This window comes from Astyanax mexicanus, chromosome 23 (genome assembly GCF_023375975.1).
Source record: "Astyanax mexicanus isolate ESR-SI-001 chromosome 23, AstMex3_surface, whole genome shotgun sequence".
Classification (NCBI taxonomy): Eukaryota; Metazoa; Chordata; class Actinopteri; order Characiformes; family Acestrorhamphidae; genus Astyanax; species Astyanax mexicanus.
Window position 1 is genome coordinate 27899579 of NC_064430.1, and position 27368 is coordinate 27926946.

Consider the following 27368-nt stretch of genomic DNA (forward strand, 5'->3'; position numbering starts at 1 on the left):
AAGTACATTAATCTGTTTCTCAACATTTCTCAAAATGTTTAAAGTACAATTAAGTATATATATATTTTTTTCACCAGGGTAGAATGAAATAATACAGAATAAAACTCATAACTCATAATATTCCATGCTAATACTCCAAATACTTTCAGACCATAAATGAATACAAAAATGCACAAAACTTCACATAATTAATTTATTCTTATTTTCATTAATTTATGTTTAAGAGTTACACATTACAGGTTCAAGCATGAGGAAAATCATTGATCACAGATCTACAGTATATAATAGATGCCAAGAGATTATTCAGTATTGTTATTATTATTATTCACAATTAGATTACAAGCATATTCCACTGATAACAGAGATGATTTCCTGGTCAAATCTGGGATCAAAACTCTTTATATGCAGGAGACAAACACATTCATACAGCTTTTAAACAGATGTTATATTAACTACATATCAGAGTACAGATTAACCATTTATAAATGTTACTGCAGAGCTGAGGTCAGAACTGCACTGACTACTTGGGATTAACTAAAAAATAGATAAAGCAGACTACAGCTGATGCCACAGCTACCCCACCGATCCCAACCAGTAATTTCGCGATCCAGCGAGGGAATGGTTTGGGTCTTTCAGGGATACCATCTGCCTCAGGCTGTTAAAAAAAGACAAAGAGAATGAAACTTAATATAATGAATCTTTATGTGCACTGAAAAAATAGGAAATAGTTTGACAACCTTAAAAAATTAAAACTTCAATTGGTAAAATGTAATTGTATTAATTGTTTTCTAATTAACAGTTTGCATTAATGTTATTTTAAGCAAATATATGAAAACACTTCCGTTTGTGACCCTAGTGAAAAAGGAGAAGTAGATTAAAGTAAATTAAGCATTATTATGCTATAGTGCACTAAAGTGTTCTTGTAGCCACATTATTAATCAGTATATTTAAAGAGTGCTAAAATGGAACAACTTTTTTGTACTTATTATACTTTAATTGTATAAAAATAGTATAAACGGGCGCCGAGTGGTCCAGCGGTCTAAGGCGCTGCCACTATGAGCAGGAGGTCGCAGGTTCGAACCCCAGCTCATGCAGCTTTGCCATCAAGCTGCCGGCGTCAGAGGGAGCAAAAATTGGCCCTGCTCCCTCCGGGTGGGTAGATGGCGCTCTCTCCCCACATCACTCCTAGGGTAATGTCTGCAGCACAGGGCGTCTGTGAGCTGATGTACCGGAGCCGAGCCGCTGTGCTTTTCTCCGAGCGCGCTGTGATGCTGCTCGGCAATGCTGCATCAGCAGCAGCTCGAAAAGAAGCGGTGGCTGGCTTCACATGTATCAGAGGAAGCATGTGTTAGTCTTCACCCTCCTGGTGTGTTGTGGCATTACTAGTGATAGGGGGAGTCCTAATGAGTGGGTTGGGTAATTGGCCGTGTAAATTGGGGAGAAAAATGGGAAAAATTTGAAATAAAATTATAAAAAAAAAAATATAAAAAATAGTATAAAAGTGTGCTTAACTGTACTAAAATGGAACTATTTTAAATATACTTAAGTAACATTTTAACATTTTAATACATTTAATAAGTATTACAACTGTATCACTATTTATTATACACCAGGTATATTAGAAATGCACTAAGAATTGATGTTAAATATATGTGATCTATTTACATTAGAGTTCAAATATGCTTCTTGTTCCTGTCTTTTGTAAGGAGCACACTTCTAGTATATCTGGCTACTTTTAAACATTAAAAAGCCGCAAAAAAAAAAACAAAAAAAGTGGAAGTGGGTGATGCCTTGGATGTTATGTCAACATGTTGACACAATAAGAACCAGAAGAACATAACATAATGGAGGAGAGAGAGAGAGAGATGGAGAAATATGTAGAGAAAGATACAGGAAGAGAGAGAAAGAGAGATACAGCATGAGAGAGTGAGAGATACACAGAGAGAGAGAAATGTAACCAGAAAAGAGAAGAGAATTCAGGAGGAGCAAGAACAGAAATTGGTAGTAAAAGTAATTTCTGTTTTTTTTTTTGCTAATTATCTTGCTATTAAATGTTGACTGGGATCTAAAACTATTATAAAGAACTAATAAAAGACTAATGTTACACTATTGTTAATGACATAAAAATAAATAGCAATACTGATAAAAAAATCCTGTATAAAAAATGTTTAAGCTTCTGAAGGGCGGGTTTAAGACTGACTTTGGGCTGTATATTTTGGTTGGACCTGGCAACCCTGCCCCTGAGTCCACCAGTGCACAGATGTACTGTGGACTTGGCAGGGCGCGATTTGTCGCCGCGACACGCGAGAGGCGACAAGCGACACGGAGCTGAATTGTTCTCAACTTTATGCAAATGAATTATGACGCAGTGAAGCGGCATTGGCTTCTAGCTTTTCTTTGGACCTATCACATACAAGGCGGTCCGACGTCCTCAAGCTCCTGCTCTCTGAATTTTTTGTTTCTTTCGCTGTTCATTCTGGTGAATGGGGTGGACCCGCGTTGATCTGCGGGAACGGCTGCGTTTCCAGCGCAGTTAAATCACAGAAACGGACGAAAGTCTAGCAAGTTTGGGAGTTATATCTGTAGAATAAAGTGGCCTCTTGTCGGAGGCTGGACCATGAAACATGCGTGCATTGAGATTGACACGCCCACAAGCGACAAACGCTGTGCGACACAAGCGACTCATTATGTTCCAGCTAGTGTGAACACTAGTTAGGAGGCTGGGCAATGATGAAAGACAGCTCAGATGTGATGTTAGATTTGTCACGGGACTATTAAGGACTGGACCCAAGTAAGTAATATTTGTGTAAGGATTATGTAAGGATTTATGGATGTGAAGTGGTGTGAGAGGGACTGCTTTATGCTGGGCTCGAACTCCCAACCTTGACAGTGCTGGGCCAACACTCTACTCCTGCGCCACTGGCAAGGACAGGCAGCTGTTGGAATAACACCCTCTTAACTGAGGAGGGAAAAAGGTGGGAAAACTAAACAAAGGAGATGCCACATGGCATTGCTCAAACAAAGGAAAGGCAAACAAACTAAAAAGGAAACTTAGGACAGACTTGCTAAAAGACTTGCTATTTCTTTTGAGCTCTTTTCTTTTTCTTTCTTTCTTTCTTTCTTTCTTATTTCTTTATTTCTTTGTTTCTTTTGTAAGTTTTTGCTTTCTCTTCAGATCTCTTATTTTCCTCTCTTTTTTATGAGATCTTTTCTTTTCCTTTTATTTTCTTTTTATTTTCTTTTATTTTCTTCAGTACCCTATGTTACCGGTCACCCCTCTACAAAGGTGTGGCAAGAGTGTGCTGCTTTCCTTGGTCTTATATACCAGTGCCAGCAGGTGTGTCTCGTTTGCACTGATTACCTTCTGGCATTCTGGGGTTTTGTGCTCGCCCCCTGCTGGCCGCTGGCAGCACTGGCCGACCCCTTACAGGGCCCCCTCCCCTAGGGACGGCCCCAGAAGTACCCAAGCCCACAGCACGTGCTTGTCGGAACTCCCTGATAAGTTCTGGGTCAAGAATGTGGCGTGCTGGAACCCAAGACCGTTCCTCTGGCCCGTAGCCCTCCCAATCTACCAGATACTGGGTACCACCCTGCACTTTGCGGCAGTCCAGGAGGCGGCGAACAGTATATGCTGGGGAGCCATCAATAAGACGAGGAGCGGGAGGATGGGCTGGAGGAGCCCCAGCCCCACAAAGGAAGGGTCTGAGGCGAGAAACATGGAATGTAGGGTGGATCCGCATAGAAGGTGGTAAGTGCAACCGGTAAGTAACTGGGTTAATACGCCGATCTACCTTAAACGGCCCCACCGTGGTGCCAACTTTCGGGATTCTACCCGAAGTGGAAGGTCTTTAGCTGACAGCCAGACTCGCTGACCTGGACGGAAAGTTGGTGCACCCCGTCTTTTGCGGTCAGCAACTCGTTTCCTTGCCTCAGTCGTTCTCAGGAGAGATGCCCGAGCCTTTTGCCAGGCTCTCCGGCAACGCCGCACAAAATGTTCAGCAGCAGGGACCCCCTGCTCGGCAAACATGGGCGGTGGGAACCCGAACTGGCATTCAAAGGGTGACATGCCCAAGGATGAATGCCAGAGGGTGTTATGGGCATATTCCGCCCATGACAAGATTTGAGGGATTAGCTGTGTTGTCATTACCGGTTAGCATCTTAAAACAGAATTATTTTTTGACAAAAATGTTACTTTTAGAAATGACTAGATGCCTTCTTGCCTCAGAATCATGTCTGAGGATGCATCATTTCTTATTTTCAGAGACAGTTGCAGGGATGGACTGGCTATAGGGAGTAATGGGGCAATTCCCGGTAGACTGCTCTGTTTGTGGGCCACTGAAAGAGCTAAAAATAGAACCTAACTCAAATATTCTAATACTGACTGAGCATTGGTCCACAGTATCCAAAGTGCATGGTACATAGCCAAACACGGGCATGCCGTCTCCCCCAGCATAATCTTAACAATTTTAAAACAGTTTTAATAGAGGCCCTGTGATGCCTGGAAAATTACTGTATTTTACACACTATAAGGCACTCTTCAAATACTTTAATTTTCCCAAAATTGTCAGTACGTTTTATAATCCGGTGATATTGTGTATGAATTTTACCAGTCAGGTATTAAGGAGCAATATAGCCACTCCTCTAAATTACAGCATTACACAGGAGTTTCAGTTTAGTTTCTCCAGCACAGAGACTGGAGTAGTATTAGCATTAGCCGCTAACTGCACTAAACGCTAGCTCTTTCGCCGCTCAGAGGTGAGTATATCAGACTGTTGCCTGCATGAATCGGTAGCTAATATCGCCCTGGCTTACCGCAACAGTCAGGGTTCCTCAGTGTAGCGCTGTGGGGTGGCATTAGCAGCTAACTGCGGCTAACACTAGCAGTTAGCTGCTAATGCTGCTGCACCAGGCCTTTGTGGAAATCTGGATCTGAGCTAATCTTACTGTAAATTGTCATGTCTTAGCCCTGTCTCATGTCTCTGTGTGTCTTCCCCACATGACCTGTGCCTCTCTGTGTCTCCTGTCAGTAGATTTCCACCATGTGTTTCTCATTTGTAGCTCCGCCCCTTCCCCAGGTGTTTCTAATTATAGTGTTTCCTGTTTCTTTAAATAGCCCTCGTCTACCACTTTGTCTCCGTCGGTCTTTGCACCTTCCTCTGTTGTTTTGTTGTTCTTGTGTTTCCTAGCCTAGCCCTCGTTTTCTTAGCTTTAGCCCTTGTCCTTTGTTTATCTCTAGTTTCTTGTTTATTTCCGTGTTCCCTAGTTCCTTGTATATTACCCTGCTTGTGTTTATTAGTTTATTCCCTTGTTAATATATCCCTGCCCTGTTTAGTTTTGCTTATTTCTTGTTTGGTTTTTCTAGTTTCTTGTTTAGCTCCGTGTTCCCTAGTTCCTTGTACATACCCCTGCTTTGTGTTGATTACTAGTTTAGCTCCTTGTATATATTCCCTGTTTGTTTATCATTATTATTATCTCTAGTTTGTTTGTTTTAGTTCTCTGGTTCCTCTCGTTTGTTTCTGGTTATTTTCAGTCAGTTAGTTTATTCCATAGTTCCTTGTATGTATCTCCCTGTTTTATGTTTAAGTGTTTACTTGTTTCTTGTTTTTGTTTATTTATATTTATTTTATTAAATTATTAATTTTTCCCTTACCTGCACTTGTGTCCGCCTCCTCGTCTCCCTGCCTGGGTCACCCTGACATAAATAAACGGAAGCGCTTTACTCACTCAAATAAACAGTTTTCAGGAGAGAAATCTGTGTAGATTAACATCCATTACTCTTTTTTTTTAGAATTACAGTTTTGTTAACTTAACTTAGCTTTACAGGTCACACCACCCAGCAGAGTGACCTGCTGAAACATAGCAACATCCCTGTTCTTTACTAGTGTTACATAATGCCTTATTACCCGGTGCACCTTTTAGTGCAAAAAATACAGTTTATACAATATCTTGAAAAACGTGTTTAGAGCGAGTGAGTGAATGAGAGAAAGCGCACCCAAGCAACAAAAGGCGAGAGTGACAAATAAGGTCTCCTGATTGGTCTTGCTCTATGCTTAGTTGACCAATCAATGATGTTTCTGTATGGGTAGGGCTTATGCAGCGCCATAGCAGAGTGTACATTAAACACAAAATATAAAACACATTTCAACCCAAACTACACTTCAATCTATCACGGGTGGATAGGAGTGAAATAATGACACTGTTAATCACTGCACTGTTTGGAATAGTGACTATATATCTGTTTTTTTGGGCCTGGGCCTGGGCATGGCGGACTTAAAGGAAAAGTCTGTGGTTGAGGCATTAATGCTGCCTTACTGTTATGAGTTCTTGCAGGGTGAGATGTCTGTTTTGGTGTATTGATGAGGAACAGACAGTAGCCTCAGTCATGGATTACAACATGACCAAAAACCGTTACAGTTTATGCTAATTTTTATGCTTCCTCATTAACTAACACACAAGTAAAGAAAAAGGTTCATTCTAAAACAGAGGTGTGAGAAACACTGCTGTAAAAGAGATTATTATACCCTAAACAGGGCATAACAGTTTATAAAACCTACCGTTGACCTTTCTGAAACTCCTAAAAAGATAAGATGATCAGTAACTGCTCTCAGAGCCTTGTCGTTGCTTTGACATCTCAGGAAGCCTAGGTCTTCATGAAACAGGCAGTCCACAGTGAAGACGTTCCTCCTGTTAACAGACCGCCTGCTGTCTGGAATCACCCAATTTTCATCAAAGGTGTGGTGGAGCACCACTAGAAAAATAGACTGAGCCACTGGGAGAAAAAAGAAAGAGAAAATTATCACTTTATGTTTCTAGAGTGGCTTGCAAAAATATTTGTACTTTTATCACATTTGGTCACCTTGCAACCACAAACTTAAAGGAGTTTTATTGATATTTGAAGTGATAGACCAACTCAAAGTAGCACATAAAAGGCCCCAGTGGTTTGTTAGAGAACACTAGTGAACAAACAGCATCATGAAGATCAAGGAACTCACCAGACAGGTCAGAGATAAAGTTGTGGAGAAGAAGTTTAAAGCAGGGTTAGGTTATAAAACATATCCCAAGCTTTGAGCATCCCTAGGAGTTGGCACTGTTCAATCCATCACTCAAAAATGGAGTAAAAAGTATATTCTACAACTGTTTCTACAAAACTACCAAGACGTGGCCATGGTCCACCCAAACTGACAGATCGAGCAAGGAGAGCACTGATCAGAGAAGCAGCCAAAGGGCCCATAGTCACTCTGGAGGAGCTGCAGAGATCCACAGCTCAGGTGAGAGAATCTGTATACAGGACAACTATAAGTACTGTAGTATAAGCACTGTTTGGAACAGGGACTATATATCGATTCTTTGGGCCTGGACATGGTGGACTTGAAGGAAAATGTCTAGTTGGGGCCTTACTGTAGTGAGTTCTTGCAGGGTGATATGTCTGTATTGGTGTATTGTTGGTGAAGAACAGACAGTAGCCTCAGTCATGGATTGCAACATGACCAAAAACTGTCACTGTTTATGCTACTATTTATGCTTCCTCATTAGTGAATACCAGAGGTGGAAAGCAATGAATTATATTTACTCAAATTACTGTAATTGAGTAGATTTTATGAGTAATTTGTAATTGTTTAAGTAGTTTTTTAAAATAGGTATTTTTACTTTTACTCAAGTACATTTTGAAACAAGTAATTTACTTGTACTACATTGGAAAACTCCCCATTACTGAGTAAATCATTAAATGCTGGGGGGAAAAAAACTAATTGTCTGAATAAATAAAAAAAGAGTTTTGTTCTCCATGGCAGCACAGCTGAACTTTTCTCAGCAGTGTTTATTATGGTTAGCGTAAGAGACGTTGTGTGAATCAGCTGTATAACCTGGGGTCTCTGTGTGTGCGGCTCGGGGGAACCGGTGTTCTGTCAAGTTATGCTATCCATCGATATGTGCTTCTTGACGGCACTGCGCATGCGCCGACCAACAGTTTTTTTGTATGATTTCATGTTTTTCATGATAATTCCTTAAGTTTTATTAGAAACATTAAACAATCTGCTTAAATGTAAAAAAAAAAACATGCAAATAGCAGTTTAAGCAAAGCACTGGCAAGTTAAAAAATAATAATTAGCTTTTTAACAGTAAAGAAAAAAATGGATCATAGAAACTTATACCATTTGTTCTTGAAAATGTTTTATGGGTTGGTCTGAACAAACACTGCCTGAAAGATCCAAATTATTTTTTGAAGTAATAATTCATTAAAAAATATTTAATTTTTGATTTGTACTTTTTTACATCAAATAATTAAAAGTAAATATGTAACTTTTAGATGGATAGATTTTTAGATGGGTACTTTTACTTTTACTTGAGTAGAATTTTAGCAAAGTAAAGGTACTTTTACTTAATTAAAAATTTTCAGTACTTTTTCCACCTCTGGTGAATACACAAGTGAAGAAAAATGTCTTTTCTGAAACAGAGGTATCAGAAACACAGTAAAAAACAGATTATTATACCCTAAACAGGACATTGCAGCGTAAATACAATTTATAAAACCTACCATTGACCTTTCTGAAACACACCTGTTCTCTGAAGGCTTCAGCAGCTTGATAAAGAACACTAGTGAACAAACAGCATCATGAAGATCAAGGAACTCATCAGACTGATCAAAGATAAAGTTGTGGAGAAGAATTTTAAAAAGGGTTAGGTTATAAACACACATCCCAAGCTAACAAGACATGACCAAAGTCCACCCAAACTGACAGATTGAGTAAGGAGAGCAATGGTCAGAGAGGCAACCAAGAGGCCCATGGTCACTCTGGAGGAGCTGCAGAGATCCACAGCTCAGGTGGGAGAATCTGTCCACAAGACAACTACAAGTTGTGGACTGACCTTTATGGAAAAGCAGCAAGAACAAAAGGATTGTTCAAAGAAAGACATAAAAAGTGCCGTTTGCAGTTTGTAGCCACAAGTCACGTATAAACACAGCAAACATGTGGAAAAAGATGCTGAGGTCAGATGAGACCACTGTGAAACTTGGTGGTGGCAGCATCATGCTGTGAGGATGATTTTCTTCAGAATTGATAGGGAGATGAATGGAGGTAAATACAGGGCAAGCCTGGAAGAAAACCTGGTGGAGGCTGCAAAAGACTTGAAACTGGGAAGGAGATTCACCTTAAAATACAACAAGAGCTACAGTGGAATAGTTTAGATCAGGGGTATTTAATTAGAATTCAGTTCGGTCCAGTTAGAGAAAATTTCACCAGGCCAAGGTCCGGACCATCGCCAATGTTAACTTGCGTTATGATTCAATATTATATATACTGTATACTGAAGAAGCCTATAGTAGTTTTGTCAGTGTTTTATGTCATCAACAACTGAAAGACAAAACAAATTACACATACTAGTATATTTCAACAATATGTATTGTTTTAAATTGGCCTGTTACAGTAATTACATTATCAACCTATCATAAAATAAATGGAAACACCCTGAACTTATTGAGTCTCCATTACACACACACACACGAAGACTGTACATTTACACTGTATATTCTATTTCTTATTTGATTGTATTTATATGTATCTTTATATTTTATATTTTATCTTTTTTAACTTTGTGTATTGTGTAACCTGCTGCTGGATGCCAAGAATTCCCCCCCGGGGATCAATCTATCTATCTATCTATCTATCTATCTATCTATCTATCTATCTATCTATCTATCTATCTATCTATCTAATGTAAATCTGTATATGTAAATCTTTGTTTCTATATTTATTCTATTTAATTTTATTTATATTAGATTTATGCCTGCCTGTCATAATAATTACATGAATGACAAATAATACAATATATGGAGAAATGTTTGCCAAAATATATTTTTTAAGAACAGTACTTTTATTTTATTTAATATTATTACTGTATCAGACTTTATGTTGTGGGTAAAACTGATGTGGGAAGTTGCCAATGTTTTTTGTCCCCTGGGGGCTGCCTTAGTTTTGAGGTTGGGTTGTTTTGGGAGTAAAGAGAGAGAGAGAGAGAGAGTGCCTGCGAGTGAGGGAGTTTTTTTTCTTGCTGAAGAGTTCTGATCAGGTGGAGTAAAGTGGAATATTTTGCACTCTTGTTTCGGTTGTTTCTCTTTAATTAACGTTATTTAAGTAATACTAGTACTATTATGTTTTATAAAGGTAGTATTTTAATTTCTTTTTCTGGTGCGCACCATCTGTATTAGCTTTTCTCGCTTTATTCTCCGACTTCTCACCGCCTGCTTCGCCTGTGTGGCTCCGCCCGCCTGCATCTGCACAGATCTAATTGGCCAAGGAGAGCGTTTGGTGATCTTACAGCACACGTGATTGGCCTGAAAGTTTACTGCGTTGTAAAGCACGTAAACCATAAAGACAATAAACGTTTAAATGAACACGGTCAGAATTAAATCCTTCTCAGTAGTTCATCGGTTTGGGTCTGGATTAGACAATGTCTGGGTCCGGACCCGGACAGTGGTCCGCCTATTAGTGACCTCTGGTTTAGATCATAAAATATTTATGTGTTGGAATGGCCCAGTCAAAGAACTGAACTAAATCGCATTAAACTTCTGTGGCAAGACATGAAAACTGTTGTTCACAGATGCTCTCCATCCAACCTGGCTGAACTTGAGCTGATTTATAAAGAAGAATGAGCAAAAATCTCAGTCTCTAGATGAGCAAAGCTGTTTGAGACAAACCCCAAAAGACCTGCAGCTGTAATTGCAGTAAAAGGTGGCTCTATGAAGTATTGATATAAATGAAGGGCTTAATACTTTTGCACATCACACTTTTTTAAAGATTTTTATATGATAAAAACTTGAAAATCATGTATCATTTTCATTCCACTCACAAGTATGTGCTACTTTGTGTTTGTCTATCACTTAAAATCTCAATAAAATACATCACGTTTGTGGTTGTAAGGTGACAAAATGTGAAAAGGGTTTAAGGGGTATGAATATTTTTGCAAGCTGAAACATGACAAACCAGTTTAAATGGTGTAGAATGTTAATTATAAAAATGGGTATAGTTGGAGGCCCACTTTGTGAATGTTAAGTGCCACTGTTCAACAATTCTTTCCAACAATTTTCTATTATGTTTTATATTTTTTTATCAGACACCACACCACATATGGCCAAATCAGGTAATGATAAATGGATATAACTAAAAATTGTACTTTATATAAAAGAGATACAACCTCAGATTTTGCTGTGGCCACCCTAGAGTTGGAGAATCTCTGCTACATAACACAAGTGAAAGAACTTTTTCTGTAGAAGAGGTTCTTTCATTTCACTTCAAGTCTACACTGCTTTATTAACATGAACTTGAGGAACATCCTTACATCCTTGTGGAATTTCCTGAAGAGCAGCTTCAATATCTGTTCCAGCTCGAGATGAAATGGCGACGAAAGCAATGATGACGTCGCTCTCTTCTATTGAAGTCCCTTCACCGTAACTGAGACGTTGCCTGAGTCGGTTCATAAACGTCAGGTGAGAGTTAAGCGGGTTCCCAAACACCATCATGAACAATTTCGGCTCGCGCAAATCTGAGAAGACAAAGACACACAGCATTTACTTATAGGCCACAGCTGATATACAGTATTTTAATAGACATACATGATATACAGGCAGTGGCATGCACAGATATTTTTTTGGGGGGGAGGCACTTTTTAGCGCACGCGGAACACTTCATTATAAAAAAAAATACGCGCACATGTTGAATGAAATTTGACTTTTATTTGTAACATTCTCTAAACGTGAGTTTTCAATGAAAAAATGTCACACCAACAACTGATAAAATAAATATACAATATGAACTATATACAGTCATTGTTAAACCCTTCAGTTAACTTCTGTTTACCTTCCACTGTCTTTAAAGCAGCATCCTCCTTGGTGCAACATGAATATCAACATGTCCGCTTAATTTTACTTAACATAAACATTATTTTTACCAAAACTCCCTTTATTGAAAAATGCATTTTAACAGCAACAATGTATCTCTAGACATTTAAAGTTGAACTCTTTCCTGAAAAAATAAGTTTTTTTTATGAAAATAAAATATGGTCCTTCTTGATTTCACCTAACATAAATACTTGTTTTTATTAAAAAAATATATAAAATAAAGAAAGTCTTTCTTGACCTGACATATTTAACACTGTAAAACTGAACATTGAAGCTGTTGTTCTCTGCAGGGCAGCAAGGAGTGGTTTTATAAAACAGAACCGTGTATATGGTCTAGACCAGGGATCACATATATGCGGACTGCGCTCCGGGTCCGGACCCAGACGTTCTCCAATGCGGACCCAAACCGATAAACTACTGAGAAGGATTTAATTTTGACAGTGTTCATTTACGGTATACGCACCCTGCGGCACAGTAAACTCACAGACCAATCACGTGTGGTGTAAGATCTTCAAACACTCTCCTCGGCCAATCAGATCTGTACAGACCGCTGCCCTGGCTAGTGAATTGGGACGCGGCCGGAAGATATAGAGAGCCCGAGAACTGGCGGAAAAATGAGAATGGGCGGAAACTAAAGACACGCCGAGGGCGAGAGAGAGACAGGGGAGTGCAGTGAGTAAACCAGTGGTTGTACCTCATTAACAGAAGAGAGACGCATGTGATTGGGGAGAGCGGAGGGGGAATGGGGAAGGGAGCACGGTGTGTGTGTGTGTGTGTGTGAGGTGGAGAGAGAGCGAGAGCAAAGCACAGTGACTTGGATAAGTAACTTTAATCTGATTGCTCGAATGTAAATCGTAATGCGTTAGATTACTCGTTACTGAAAAAAAGTTTACTACTTAAAGAATAAAAAATCTTAAGTCATTTTGATTTAAGTCATAATGACCAAACAGCACACAATTCTGTTAATGACTGTTTATTCTTAAATGCCTGTTTTTAATTCAGATGTCAGTAAAGTCTGTGAGAAAATGAAGAGTCCTGTAGCTTTAAACAGAATATCTAACAGACAGATAATACAGCTGTTTATAGGAAGCAGCAGAGTGAAGAGTATAACCACACACCCACTTCCTGTACACGCTGCACCATAACAGACATGTTTAAAGCCGCTTTTTCTTTTTATACCTTATTTATTATATGTAGTGAGCACCAGATACTTAGTTGTAAGCATCAAATATTAAGTGACGATCATGAGATAGTAAGCGTTTTGCACCAGATACTAAGTTATGAGCACAGTATACTGTGTAGTAAGCACCAGATACTATGTAGTAAAACCAGATACTACGTAGTGAGCACCAGAAACTTTGTTTCTGAGTCGAACACCAGATATTAAGTGTTGGGCACCACAAAGTAAATGTTGGGCACCAAATATATAGAGGTGAGCACCAAATAATAAGTGTTGGGCAACAGATAGTAAATGTTGGGCACCAAATATATAGGGGTGAGCACCAAATAATAAATGTTGGGGACCAGATAGTAAATGTTGGGCACCAAATATATAGAGGTGAGCACCAAATAATAAGTGTTGGGGACCAGATAGTAAATGTTGGGCACCAAATATATAGGGGTGAGCACCAAATAATAAATGTTGGCGACCAGATAGTAAATGTTTGGCACCAAATATATAGAGGTGAGCACCAAATAATAAGTGTTGGGGACCAGATAGTAAATGTTGGGCACCAAATATATAGGGGTGAGCACCAAATAATAAATGTTGGCGACCAGATAGTAAATGTTTGGCACCAAATATATAGAGGTGAGCACCAAATAATAAATGTTGGGGACCAGATAGTAAAGGTTGGGCACCAAATACTAAGTGGTGAACACCAAATAATACGTGTTGGGCACCAGCTAGTAATATTGGCCACCAAATACTAAGTGGTGAGTACCAAATGATAAGTGTTGGGCACCAGATAGTAAATGTTGGGCACCAAATATTAAGTGGTGAGCACCAAATAATAAGTGTTGGGCACCAGATAGCAAATGTTGGGCACCAAATTCTAAGTGGTGAACACCAAATAATACGTGTTGGGCACCAGATAGTATAATTGGGCACCAAATACTAAGTGGTGAGTACCAAATGATAAGTGTTGGGCACCAGATAGTAAATGTTGGGCACCAAATATTAAGTGGTGAGCACCAGATAATAAGTGTTGGGCACCAGATAGTAAATGTTGGGCACCAAATATTAAGTGGTGAGCACCAGATAATAAGTGTTGGGCACCAGATAGTAATTGTTGGGCACCAAATTGAGCACCAGATATTAAGTGGGAAGGACCAGATACTATGTATTTAGATGCAGATACTATGTAATGAGCACCAGAAAGTATATGGTAAAGACCAGATAGTATGTACTGAGCACCTACTAGATATAATTTATAGTGAGCACAGATACTATATAGTGAGCACCAGATACTATGCAACGAGTACCAGATATTAAGTGGTAAGAACAAGATACTAAGTGGTGTTACACATAGTATATGTTGCTCACCACTTATTGTCTAGTGCCCAGTACATAGTATCTGGAGCTCACTACTTAGTTTCTGTTGAACAGCATATTTTTAGCATAATAAAATTGCACCCTGTCCTTATTAAGATCAGATCTAAATTGTCAAGACAGAATTGAATATGAAATATATAGCAAAATTTAGCTAATATGTTTAAAAATGTATCTAGTACTCACTACTTAATGTCTTTATTTAGAAAAAAAATATTTTAAGCTTAACAAATACAATTAATTTAGATTTTTTTAGCTTGAAAACATTTTTTTTTATATCCCACATTTTTCCCCAATTTAGCTATGCCAATTATCTCACCGACACAGCTGCACTCTCTCTATCACTCGTGATGCCTCCCAACATCAGGATGGGGAAGATAAGCACATGCCTCCTCTGATACATGTGAAGTCAGACTCCGCCTCTTTTCATCACTAAGTAGCATCACAGCGCTAACACTCGGAGGAAAGCGCAGCGACCCAACTCTGATACATCAGCCCACAGATGCCTGTGCTGAACCGACATCACCTTAGATGTGATAAGGGGAGAGAGAGCGCCATCTACCCACCCAGAGAGAGCAAGACCAATTGTGCTCTCTCAGACTCTGGCTGCTGATGGCCAGCAACATGATTGGGATTTGAACCAGCAATCCCCTGATCATAGTGGCAGCATTTTAGACCACTGGATCACTCAGAGACTCTTTTAAACAACTTTTCAGATGCTGATGTTTATAGTATCACATATATAATCATGAAATAGAGGTGCATTGTGGGACTGTTCCTTTAGCTGTTCCATTAGAGCCACATGTAGGGAGGAGCCCTGGACCAAACATGGCTGTGCCTCCAAAGCAAAACACCCTGCATCCTGTTTATGAGTCCAGAAGGACAACTGGTATACATACATACATATATATATATATTATAAGATATCCTGGTGCATCACATTAGATCAGTCCCATCTGTAAAAAAATGCTGCTGCCATCATCATTCTATACATTTACTCTATATTAGAAAGCTAAATCTAAACTAATCTCTACAGGAGGAAAAAAATCACATGTCTTGCTGCGCCATGCTTATGATTGATGGCTGTACAAAGTATGCTGCTCTCATCCTTCAATTCCTATACTGTATATAAGGAAGCTAAATCTCAACTAATCTGGTTTAAAACACACCAATTAAGTGTTCACACAGCTCTGCAGGAGAAAATAATTCACATACCTCGCTGCACCATGTTGATAATTGATGGCTTTGGGGATTTCAGCTGTCTGCTCGGGTTGAGAGTCCGTTACTCGTGTCCGTTAGTCGCTTGTGTGAGGAAAACACTTTCACTTTCACACTCATGCCTCACTCATAACATAACTACACGCAAGGGCGTAGGAGCGGGCTTGATATTGGGGGGGACACATTTGCCAATATGAACCCAAGCCCACCCTATAGTTTCCTAGAACATTTGGGGAAATTTAATTAAAATTAAATTATTATTATAAGGTGATTTTACAACCTAAACATGTTACTCCAATTTACTAATAACGTTACTCCACCTTACAATTACTAATGTTAGAAAAAATTATGCATGCAATGTCTGAATTATATACGTATGAAAAAAAATATCAGTTATAACCTAATATTTAAAATAATATAACAGATTTGTTTATTATTATTATTATTATTATTATTATTATTATTATTATTATTATTATTATTATTATTATGTATTGGCATGTCAATTGTATATTTACATTTGCTCCTGTTTTTTTGTTTTTTTTTTGTAATGAGAGCTCTTTTTAAGATGGTGTCCTTTTATGTAAAAGAATGTAACTTTCCATAGAGATTTTTATAAACCTCAGAACATGTGGTCTTACTGTGAACTACAAATGAACAGAAGTCACGTTACAGCAGTGTTTCTCAACCCTGTTCTTACATATTCTACTGCATATTAACACTGTTCTGCATGTTCTAAAGCTTTCTCTGATTTAAAGGCATTTAATAAAGTAAGTGGTGGTTTGATGTGTTTAATACACTGCTGGATAAATTTAGGCTCCATAGGGAGTTTTAAACAGGTAAACTCAGTAAATGACTGTTTATTAGCTGATCAGCTGGATCAGGTGGAAAACACTATTTTAGGGCAGTGATCGGGGTTAAGAAACTGCTTTAACCTACAAGCATAAAGTACTGTACTAAATTCTAGCTATCCACTACATCTGGCTTCTAGATAACTAGTTAGCTAAATTTAATTTTCGTTCATTATAGCTCACACTAAGTCTTGTAATCCTAAATTGGAAAACACAGTTTGAAAATGAAATAGTGATTAGCTATATAGTTTATTTTTTCTTTAACCTTGACTCCCAATCTAGGTAATTCTAAAGTTAAACTCACTAACACAGCTGCAGTTTATTAATCACAGTGAGTTTTGTGTTTTGATTCAGAGACGTGTATTTTTAACCAGCTATCAGAAACATATCATCACAGTTGAAGTGGTTAGCCTACCGTTCCCTTTCTGTTAGAAAAATCTCCGTATATCCAGATCTGTTTTAAAATCAGCTGAAGCTGCTGCAGCCCGATCCCGCTGCTAAATCTCACAGCGAGGGGGCGGGGCTTCCCCAACAGCACACTGCCTCTAATCCGCGTGCCGCAAAACCAGCAAGCTGATTGGCTGTTTCTACTGAGAGGCGGGACTTAATACCTGAACCGGCTCCGTGATTGGTCCGGTCTGTCTCCTCATTAACAGTACAGCTGATCAGGGGTACGTTTCCCAAAAGTGTAGTTGCTAACTACGTTAGCAACTTAGATAGTCTGGACGATGCAGCTGCGACGCAGGTGTTTCCCAAAAGCGTGGTTGGAACTATGGAGGTAACCACGTTAGTAACTTGCATAGTGCGAACCTTAGTTAAGCTACTCAGGTGTTTCCCAAAACCGTAGTTCCAGCCAATGTTCGCAACTACCGTGGTTCAGCTGCGTCGTTCCAACTACAGCTCTAGACCTGTCGTTAAGAGCTTCCTGGTGATTAGTGCAGACGATGGACGGTAGGATTCAGAAAGCTGAAAAATCCCATTAATATTGCTGCACGAGGATTTAAGCTGTCAAGTGTACCTATTTTTTTATGTTTGTGTTAATTACATTAATTGAGCCACTTCACTTTTACCCATGTGCGCCCAGGTAAGATAATAAAATTTATTTAAATGTCTTTAACATTTAGCTTTATTTGGCAAACATGAATTCAGTGTAGTCTTAAGAGTGCACTGAAGTGCTCTTTAGCTAAAATGTATTTTAGAGTCTTGGAAAGATGTATGTCAATTATTCAAGCAGGCATCTCTTGAGTAAAGATAACTTGTGCTGTGAACATTTATGAAATAGGTAATAATTATTTTTTTTTAAACCCACTGTGCTATATGCACTCTGTGAATAAGATATGCAATAAGCAGGTGTTTTGAATTACCTAATTATCCTCCGGAGGTAACAGGGCCAGACAGAGTGTGAATAAAGAAAATGTATTATTTAGCCAATACACAGGAAATTTGGCAGTGTTAAATCAACACTGTTAGTGTTATATTAACACTGAGAGTGTAAAGTTTAACACTAATAAGTGTTAATTTTACACTAACAGTGTTGATTTAACACTGCCAAACGTGTGTTTCTAGGCCTATACAAATGTTATCAATTAGTATTTGTTAAATAATATATTACAGGAAATACGTAGAAATATGTAGGCTACATTAATATATATGTAAAAAAATACTAACATTAATTGCCATTATGAAAAAAAAACATTAAGAGAATAAAACCACGACTGGGATTTGAACTAGGCTTCCATCCGGTGTTCTGTCGAGTTTTGCTACCCTGTCAAACCGTACTACCCTAGTGCATATTTAATTTTTAAATATAAAATTGCTAGAAAAAGCCCCATATTTAAACATGCTTTCGGTAGAATATTTGGAAAGCCTGAATCAAAATATCAGGAAACAGTTTAGGGTTATTAGGGGTGATTATAAACCTTATTTTTTTTTTATTATTGCTAACTTATTATTACTTTCATTATCATCAGCTGTCATTTACGCATTTGTAATACTAGAAATAATGGCAAGGGGTTTCTGGTTGTTTAATGCACCCAAAAAGAACAGAATAAGCATAAAAAAACAATAAATGAATAAAAAATGTTTCCACGCATGGGCGCTGGTGTTGAGAAGCACATCTCGATGGGTTGCACAATTCGACAGAACACCGCGCGCTGCACCGTCGTAGGCGCTCTGCTGAACCACTGAGTAAAACACATTTCTCATGTCTCATTTTAATAAGACTCATTCAGAATGGTGATTATTTTATTTTTAAAAAATATTGCAATAGCAAATATGTGTATGCTTTTTATAAGTAACACTGTCTGTTACAAATAATAATTAATATATACCCAGATAGCAAAAAGGATCTGGCCCAGATCCGGCACAATTCAAAACGGATCTGGCCCAGTGTCCTTTTGCACAGTGGGTAGCAATTATTGTGTACATTTTACTTGCAGTTCATTGTTATTTTATTAATAGTATTGTTGTCCGTTATGTTCTGGTGATAATTACAATATAAATAGCCTAAATGATACATTAGAAACATATTTTTGGCATAATATTTTAAAGATTGTGAGTTTTGCACGTTTTCTGCTGGGAAAGTCTGGCCGAACACATCTGGAAACACCCTAGTTAAGACCACGGTGGTTTAAACCAACATAGTTCAGACTTCTGTGGTACCAACAAAGTACGATGGTTTCGGGAAACGGTCGTACTTCAGATGTTAGTTAGTTTAACGATGCATCGTACCACGTTAGTTCAATGCTAGGCTCCGTCGTTGTACGGGAAACGCACCCCTGAGCGAAACGATATCATTTTTGGGGGGGACCAATCCACCTGTTTCTAATATTCCCACCCATCCCCCCCGGTTCCTACGCCTATGACTACACGTACCCACTGACATTTGATCTAATATAAAAGTGAGACGCCACCTGCTGGTCTATTATTATTTACAGACACACACACAAACAGAAAAGTCCTTAAGAGCATAAAGGGTTTTAATGATTGATTTATTTATCACACACTGATCAGAACATTATTCCACATTCATTGTATAATAATGAGATGATTATATGCCTGCAATATAAGCAATTACATAAGCAAAAGCTATATATAGAGCTGCAGCAGATTTAGTCATTTACACTTACACTCACTTTCACTTTTGCTTTAGATGCTGCTTTCATTTTGCTGAATTTAATATGTGAGTTATTCTAAGTTATATATATATTATAAGTTTATGGCAATCATTAAAAGGTGTCATGTGCACTATATAATGCATTATAAATTCATTTATGAAACATTATGAAGGGTATTTTCCTGTAGTTTGGAAGGGAGACAGTAATAATTGTCTAATGGATCTTTATTTTCATAATTTCTTCATTATAAGAATCTAAATGCCTCTAAACTAACTACAAACATATCTCTCTGATAAAGATTTACATCTTTCTGAGTTTAATAGTTTAAGTATTTATTAGATTTATTTGTCACACACTGATCAGAACAAAGCTCTGCTTTTTTTTTTTTGTTATTTCAGCCATTTCTCAATTACTGCAAATAAATGCTGTTAATGACAATATTTTCATTTGTAATTTGCAAGAAATTTTGTCTGTAGTTTATAGAATAAAACAGCAATGGTTATTTTACTCAAACTAATATCAATAAATAGCAAAATCATAATTTTATTTTTTTCCAAAGCTGTATTTCTACACCTGCGAAATATAATTGATAATATCAGATAATTGTATGAATGCAAATATAAGCAAAAGCTATATATATATATAACTACAGTCATTTACCTTTACATGCACTTTCACTTTTGCTTTAGATGCTGCTTTCACTTCGCTAAATTTGAATATGCATCACAGATAAAGACAGGCTTTAAATTGCCTTATTATAGTACATGCAGTGTTCTTTAACATATTATAAGGCATTATGAAACATGTTTTATAAGTCACTAATGAGTGCATGTGAGTTATTCTATTATAAGTTATATATATATATGTGTGTGTGTGTGTGTGTGTGTGTGTGTGTGTGTTATAAGTTATAAGTTTATGGCAATCAATCAAAGGTGTTATCTACGTTCTAGATGCTGCTGAACTTTAATACGCAGCACAGAAGAGCAATTAGATCTGAGGATTGTGGGTTCTGTCTTGTATCAAGGGCTCCGAGAGTCTGTCTAAGGGTTTAGGACGTTTAGAACGGATGTGATGAAAGTACCCAGAGCAGAACCCACCTAAAATCCCAATAAATAACCCAGGAATAGGACCACAATATCCAATAATCATGAAAGTGAAGCCACCTAATATCACCTCAAAAATGACAGACAAAATGACTTTATTCTCTGGAGAAATCTGGAGGTTTGCAGGCCCCGCCTGTTGAAAAAAGTGCAGAGAGGATTACACAACAACGACACAATGCTAACAACACATTACGGTAGCTTGCAAAAGTATTCATACCCCTTGAACTTCAAAATGTAACATTTTGTCAACTTGCAACCACAAATTTAATGCATTTTATTGAGATTTTAAGTGAAAGACCAACACAAAGTAGCACATAATTGTGAAGTGGAACAAAAATGAAAATATAAAAAAATAAAATAAAAAGCTGAAATACATGATGTGCTCTGAAATAAAATCCAGTGCAGTCAATTGCCTTCAGAAGTCCTAATTTTGTAATAGAGTCCAGCTGTGTGTCATTTAGTCTTTTCCCATCACACATCACACAGGTTTTTATTTGATTAATTTTTTGAAAACCATGTATTTCATAATTTTTTTTATTTCATTTTTTTTTACATTTTCTCCCCAATTTAGCACAACCAATTACCCAACTATTAGGACTCCCTCTATCACTAGTGATGCCCCAACACACCAGGAAGGTGAAGACTAGCCCATGCTTCCTCCGACACATGTGAAGTTAGACTCTGTCTCTTTTCGAGCTGCTGCCAATGCAGTATTGCCGAGCAGCATCACAGCGTGCTTCATGGAAAGCACAGCGGCTCGGCTCCGGTACATCAGCTCACAGACACCCTGTGCTGCAGACATCACCCTAGGAGTGATGTGGGAAGAAAGCGCCATCTACCCACCCAGAGGGAGCAGGGCCAATTGTGCTCCCTCTGAGCGCCGGCAGCTTGATGGCAAAGCTGCATGAGCGGGGGTTCGAACCTGCGATTTCCTGCTCATAGTGGCAGCGCTTTAGACCATGAAAACCATGTATTTCAAAAATAACCATTTTTGAAACCATTTTTGTTCCACTTGACAATTATGTGCAACTTTGTTTTGATATATGACTTAAAACCTCAATAAAATACGAAGTCTGGCTCAAACTGTCCATTCAAACAGATAATCAACTCTGGCAGAAATTTATAGACAGATAGATGAGATTTTTATTACCGGATAATAAACGTCCACTAGCTTTCTCGGCACTCCTTTAGAGATCAGATGAGCAGTCACCGCTCGCACAGCCTCGTCGTTGCTTTGACATCTCAGGAAGCCTAGGTCTTCATGAAACAGGCAGTCCACAGTGAAGACGTTCCTCCTGTTAACACACCGCCTGCTGTCTGGAATCACCCAATTTTCATCAAAGGTGTGGTGGAGCACCACTAGAAAAATAGACTGAGCCACTGGGAGAAAAAAAGAAAGAGAAAATTATCACTTTATGTCACTTTACTTTTATCACACTTTGTCACCTTACAACCACAAACTTAAAGGAGTTTTATTGATATTTGAAGTGATAGACCAACTCAAAGTAGCACATAAAAGGCCCCAGTGGTTTGTTAGAGAACACTAGTGAACAAACAGCATCATGAAGATCAAGAAACTCATCAGACAGGTCAGAGATAAAGATGTGGAGAAGAAGTTTAAAGCAGGGTTATAAAACATATCCCAAGCTTTGAGCATCCCAAGGATTTGGCATTGTTAAATCCATCACTCAAAAATGGAGTAAAAAGTATTCTACAACTGGGTTCCACCCAAACTGACAGATCAAGCAAGAAGAGAACTGGTCAGAGAAGCAGCCAAGGGGCCCATAGTCACTCTGGAGGAGCTGCAGAGATCCACAGCTCAGGAGGGAGAATCTGTATGCAGGAGAACTATAAGTACTGTAGCATAAGCACTGTTTGGAACAGTGACTATATATCTATGGGCATGGACATGGTAGGCTTGAAGGAAAACATCTAGTTGGGGCCTTGCTGTAATGAGTTCTTGCAAAATGAAATGTCTGTATTGGTGTATTGGTGAAGAACAGACAGTAGCCTCAGTCATGGATTGCAACATGACCAAAACCGTTACTGTTAAGACTACTATTTATGCTTCCTCATTAATGAAAACACAATTAAAAATGAAACAGAGGTGTGAGAAACACTGCCATAAAACAGATTATTATACCCTAAACAGGACATAACAGTGGAAATACAATTTATAAAACCTAACATTGACCTTTCTGAAACAGACCTGTTCTCTGAAGGCTTCAGTAGCTTGATGAAAACACTAGTGAACAAACAGCATCATAAAGATAAAGTTGTGGAGAAGAAGTTTAAAGCAGGGTTAGGTTATTAAAAACATATTCCAAGCTAACAAGACATGACCATGATCCACCCATACTGACAGATTAAATAAGGAGAACACTGGTCAAAGAAGCAGCCAAGAGGCCCATGGTCACTCTGGAGGAGCTGTAGAGATCCACAGCTCAGGTGGGAGAATCTGAATACAGGACAACAATAAGTTGTGGACTCCACAAATCTGACCTGTATGGAAGAGCAGCAAGAACAAAACGATTGTTCAAAGAAAGACATAAGAAGTGCTGTTTGCAGTTTGTAGCCACAAGCCACGTTTAAACACAGCAAACATGCGGAAGAAGGTACTGTTGTCATATAAGACCAACATGCTATGTGTGGCGCAAAAGTAACACTGCTTATCACCCTGAACACACCATCCCCACTGTGAAACTTGGTGGTGGCTGCATCATGCTGTGAGGATATTTTTCTTTAGAATTGATAGGAAGATGAATGGAGGTAAATACAGGGCAGTCCTGGAAGAAAACCTGGTAAGGGTTAAAAAAAGACTTGAAACTGGGAAGGAGATTCACCTTAAAAATACAGCCAGAGCTACAGTGCAATGGAATATTAATGTGTGGGAATGGCCTAGTCAAAGAAATAAACTAAATATCACTGAATTTCTCTGACAAGACATGAAAACTGGGACAAGACATGGAAAACTTCAGCTGATTTATAAAGAAGAATGAGCAAAAATCTCAATCTCTAGACCCCAAAAAACCCCAAAAGACTTGCAGCTGTAATTGCAGTGAAAGGTGGCTCTATGAAGAATTGATATAAATGAAGGGCTTAATACTTTTGCACATCACACTTTTTTAAAGATTTTTATATGATAAAAACTTGAAAATTGTGTATCATTTTCATTCCACTCACAAGTATGTGCTACTTTGTGTTTGTCTATCACTTAAAATCTCAATAAAATACATTCAAGTTTGTGGTTGTAAGGTGACAAAATGTGAAAAGGGTTTAAGGGGTACGAATATTTTTGCAAGCTTAAACATGTCAACCCAGTTAAAAAGGTGTAGAATGTTAATTATAAAAATGTTCAACAATTCGTTCCAACAATTTTCTATTATTGACTATTATTGTCATTTATTTTATTTTTTTATCAGACACCACTTTTTTAACAAATGGCCAAATTATGTAATGATAAATGGATATAACTATAAATTGTACTTTATATAAAAGAGATACAACCTCAGATTTTGCTGTGGCCACCCTAGAGTTGGAGAATCTCTGCTATATAACACAAGTCAAATAACTATTTGTGTAGAAGAGTACTAAACAGAGGTTCTTTCATTTAACTTCAAGTCTACACTGCTTTATTAACATGAACTTGAGGAACATCCTTACATCCTTGTGGAATTTCCTGAAGAGCAGCTTCAATATCTGTTCCAGCTCGAGATGAAATGGCGACGAAAGCAATGATGACGTCGCTCTCTTCTATTGAAGTCCCTTCACCGTAACTGAGACGTTGCCTGAGTCGGTTCATAAACGTCAGGTGAGAGTTAAGCGGGTTCCCAAACACCATCATGAACAATTTCGGCTCACGCAAATCTGAGAAGAAAAAGACACACAGCATTTACTTATAGGCCACAGCTGATATACAGTATTTTTTATAGACATATATGATATACAGTTGCAAGAAAAAGTATGTGAATTCTTTGGGATTTCATGGATTTTTGCATAAATTGGTCATTAAATGTGTTCTGATCTTCATCTACGTCACAGCAATAGACAAACACTGTCTAAGTCATTATGGCTTTAAAAAAATGTGTTTTGGGGAGGTTGGGTTAGTGCATTAAAGGACTCTGTGGCGAGGCCTAAGCTTTTGTTCTTAATAAGATACTAAAGATACTAAGTGTTTTGCTCCAGATACTAAGTTTAGAGCACAGTATACTGTGTAGTTAACACCTGATACTATGTAGTTAAACCAGATACTATGTAGTGAGCACCAAAAAGGATGTAGTGAGCACAAGATATTTTAAGTGGCGAACACCAGATACTAAGTGTTGGGCACCAGATAATAAAGGTTAAGCACCAAATATTAAGTGGTGAGCACCAGATTATACGTGTTGAGCACCAGCTATTAAATGCTTGGCACCAAATACTAAGAGGTGAGCACCAGAAAGTAAATGTTGGGCACCAGATAGTAAATGTTGGCCACCAGATATATAGAGGTGAGCACCAAATAATAAGTGCTGGGCACCAAATACTTTGGTATATGTTGTAAGCTCCATATATTAAGTGGGGAGTACCAGATACTATCTAATGACCACCAGATACAATCTAATGAGCACCAGATACTATATGGTAAGGGCCAGATAGTATGTAGTGAGCACCTACTATATATACTACTATATATACTTAAGCTTAAAAATATTTCATTAATTTAGATTTCTTAGCTTAAAACCTTTTTTTTTTTTTTCTCCCCAATTTAGCTATGCTGATTATCTCACCCACACAGCTGCACTCCCTCTATCACTAGTGATGCCTCCCAAACACCAGGAGGGTGAAGATTAGCACACGCCTCCTCTGATACATGTGAAATCAGACTCCACCTCTTTTTAAACTGCTGCAGATGCTGTATCACTAAGAACCATCACAGTGCACTCGGAGGAAAGCGACTCGGTTCTGATACATCAGCTCACAGACGCCTGTACTGAACCGACATCACCTTAGGTGTGATGAGGGGAGAGAGAGCGCCATCTACCCACCCAGAGAGAGCCAGCAAGGCCAATTGTGTTCTCTCAGACTCTGGCTACTGATGGCTAGCAACATGACTGGGATTTGAACCAGCAATCCCCTGATCATAGTGGCAGCATTTTAGACCAGTGGATCACTTAGAGACTCTTTTAAACAACTTTTTTGATGCTGATGTTTATAATATCACATATATAGTAATTATGAACTAGAGGTGCATTGTGGGACTGTTCCTTTAGCTGTTCCATTAGAGCCACATTTGCTGATGCAGGGAGGAGCCCTGGACCAAACACAGCTGTGCCTCCACAGCAAAACACCCTGCATCCTGTTTATGAGTCCTGAAAGGCAGCTGGTGATAACACACTAAATACACTAGGATACATTGGAGTAAAAAAATATATATAATATGATACACTGACGCATCACATTAGATCAGTCCCATCTGTACAAATGCTGCTGCCATCATCATTCTATACATTTACTTTATACAAGAAAGCCAAATCTAAACTAATCTGGTTTAAAACACACCAAATAAGTGTTCACACAGCTCTGCAGGTGGAAATAATTCACAAACCTCGCTGCACCATGCTGACGATTGATGGCTGTACAAAGTATGCTGCTCTCATCCTTCAATTCCTATCCTGTATATTAGGAAGCTAAATCTGAACTAATCTGCTTTAAAACACACCAATTAAGTGTTCACACAGCTCTGCAGGAGGAAATAATTCACATACCTCGCTGCACCATGTTGATAATTGATGGCTTTGGGGATTTCAGCTGTCTGCTCGGGTTGAGAGTCCGTTACTAGTGTCCGTTAGTCGCTTGTGTGAGGAAAACACTTTCACTTTCACACTCATGCCTCACTCATAACATAACTACACGTACCCACTGACATCAGTCTCCCAGTGCTAATGTGCACAGTCCAGCCAGAATATTAAGACCACCTCTTTGATTCTACGTTCAGTGTCTTTTTAATTAACTCCACTGAGCATATAAAAGGACTTAGTAGCATATAGAACAGTAGTATATAGAATATATACACTGTAATCTCATACGTTGTTTGAACTCCAATTATTTAAGTCTGTTTTACATAAAATTGGATATTTCTAAACTATACTCAACTATGAGCTAGTTGAACATTTGTGGGCACATATAGAGATAGATAGATAGATAGATAGATAGATAGATAGATAGATAGATAGATAGATAGATAGATAGATAGATAGATAGATAGATAGATAGATAGATCTATCACAGAAGTTGAACCAACTTATAATAACTGAGTTTAGTGTGTTCCCATTAAAAGCTTATTTTCCATTGGCTTCTGTCTCAAACTATTTGCATACTGGGTGTGTCCAACAGTTTCTGATCAACACTGTTGGAAAACTGTCTGCTTTAAAAAAGTTATGTAAACTCAACTTATTTGGTCTTACAGTATAACACAAATAAAAAACCTAAATCAACTTCCCCTTTAGTTGTAATAACTTGATGCTTTAAGTTTTGCTAACTCAAGTTTTCATTACTCATTACTTAACTTTTTTAAGGCAACCTCCGTTTTTTTAAGTAAATTCAGCTTATCCGGGCTTACAGTGTACACCTCACATTTCTGCAGATATTTAAGTA

The 27368-nt window shown here is 38.2% G+C and overlaps 1 protein-coding gene across 3 annotated transcripts; it reads right to left on the reverse strand.

Annotated features, from left to right (window-relative positions):
- Window positions 1-181: 181 nt before the first annotated feature.
- On the reverse strand, window positions 182-26635 carry LOC111189860 (uncharacterized). Of its 3 annotated transcripts, none has more exons than XM_049471328.1 (5): window positions 26480-26594; window positions 11335-11538; window positions 6555-6769; window positions 5651-5692; window positions 182-655 (listed from the first exon to the last, which is right to left on the reverse strand). In XM_049471328.1, the coding sequence occupies exons 1-5, from the start codon at window positions 26490-26492 to the stop codon at window positions 521-523; spliced, it is 609 nt and encodes a 202-aa protein (XP_049327285.1). In that variant the 5' UTR covers window positions 26493-26594; the 3' UTR covers window positions 182-520. The 3 variants fall into 3 exon arrangements, with proteins under 3 accessions (XP_049327285.1, XP_049327284.1, XP_022521683.2); XM_049471327.1 differs by lacking the exon at window positions 26480-26594 and adding an exon at window positions 15660-15781; XM_022665962.2 differs by lacking the exons at window positions 182-655; window positions 5651-5692; window positions 6555-6769; window positions 11335-11538 and adding exons at window positions 19759-20865; window positions 21883-22112; window positions 24396-24599 and having other exon boundaries at window positions 26480-26635.
- Between the last annotated feature and the right edge of the window lie 733 nt (window positions 26636-27368).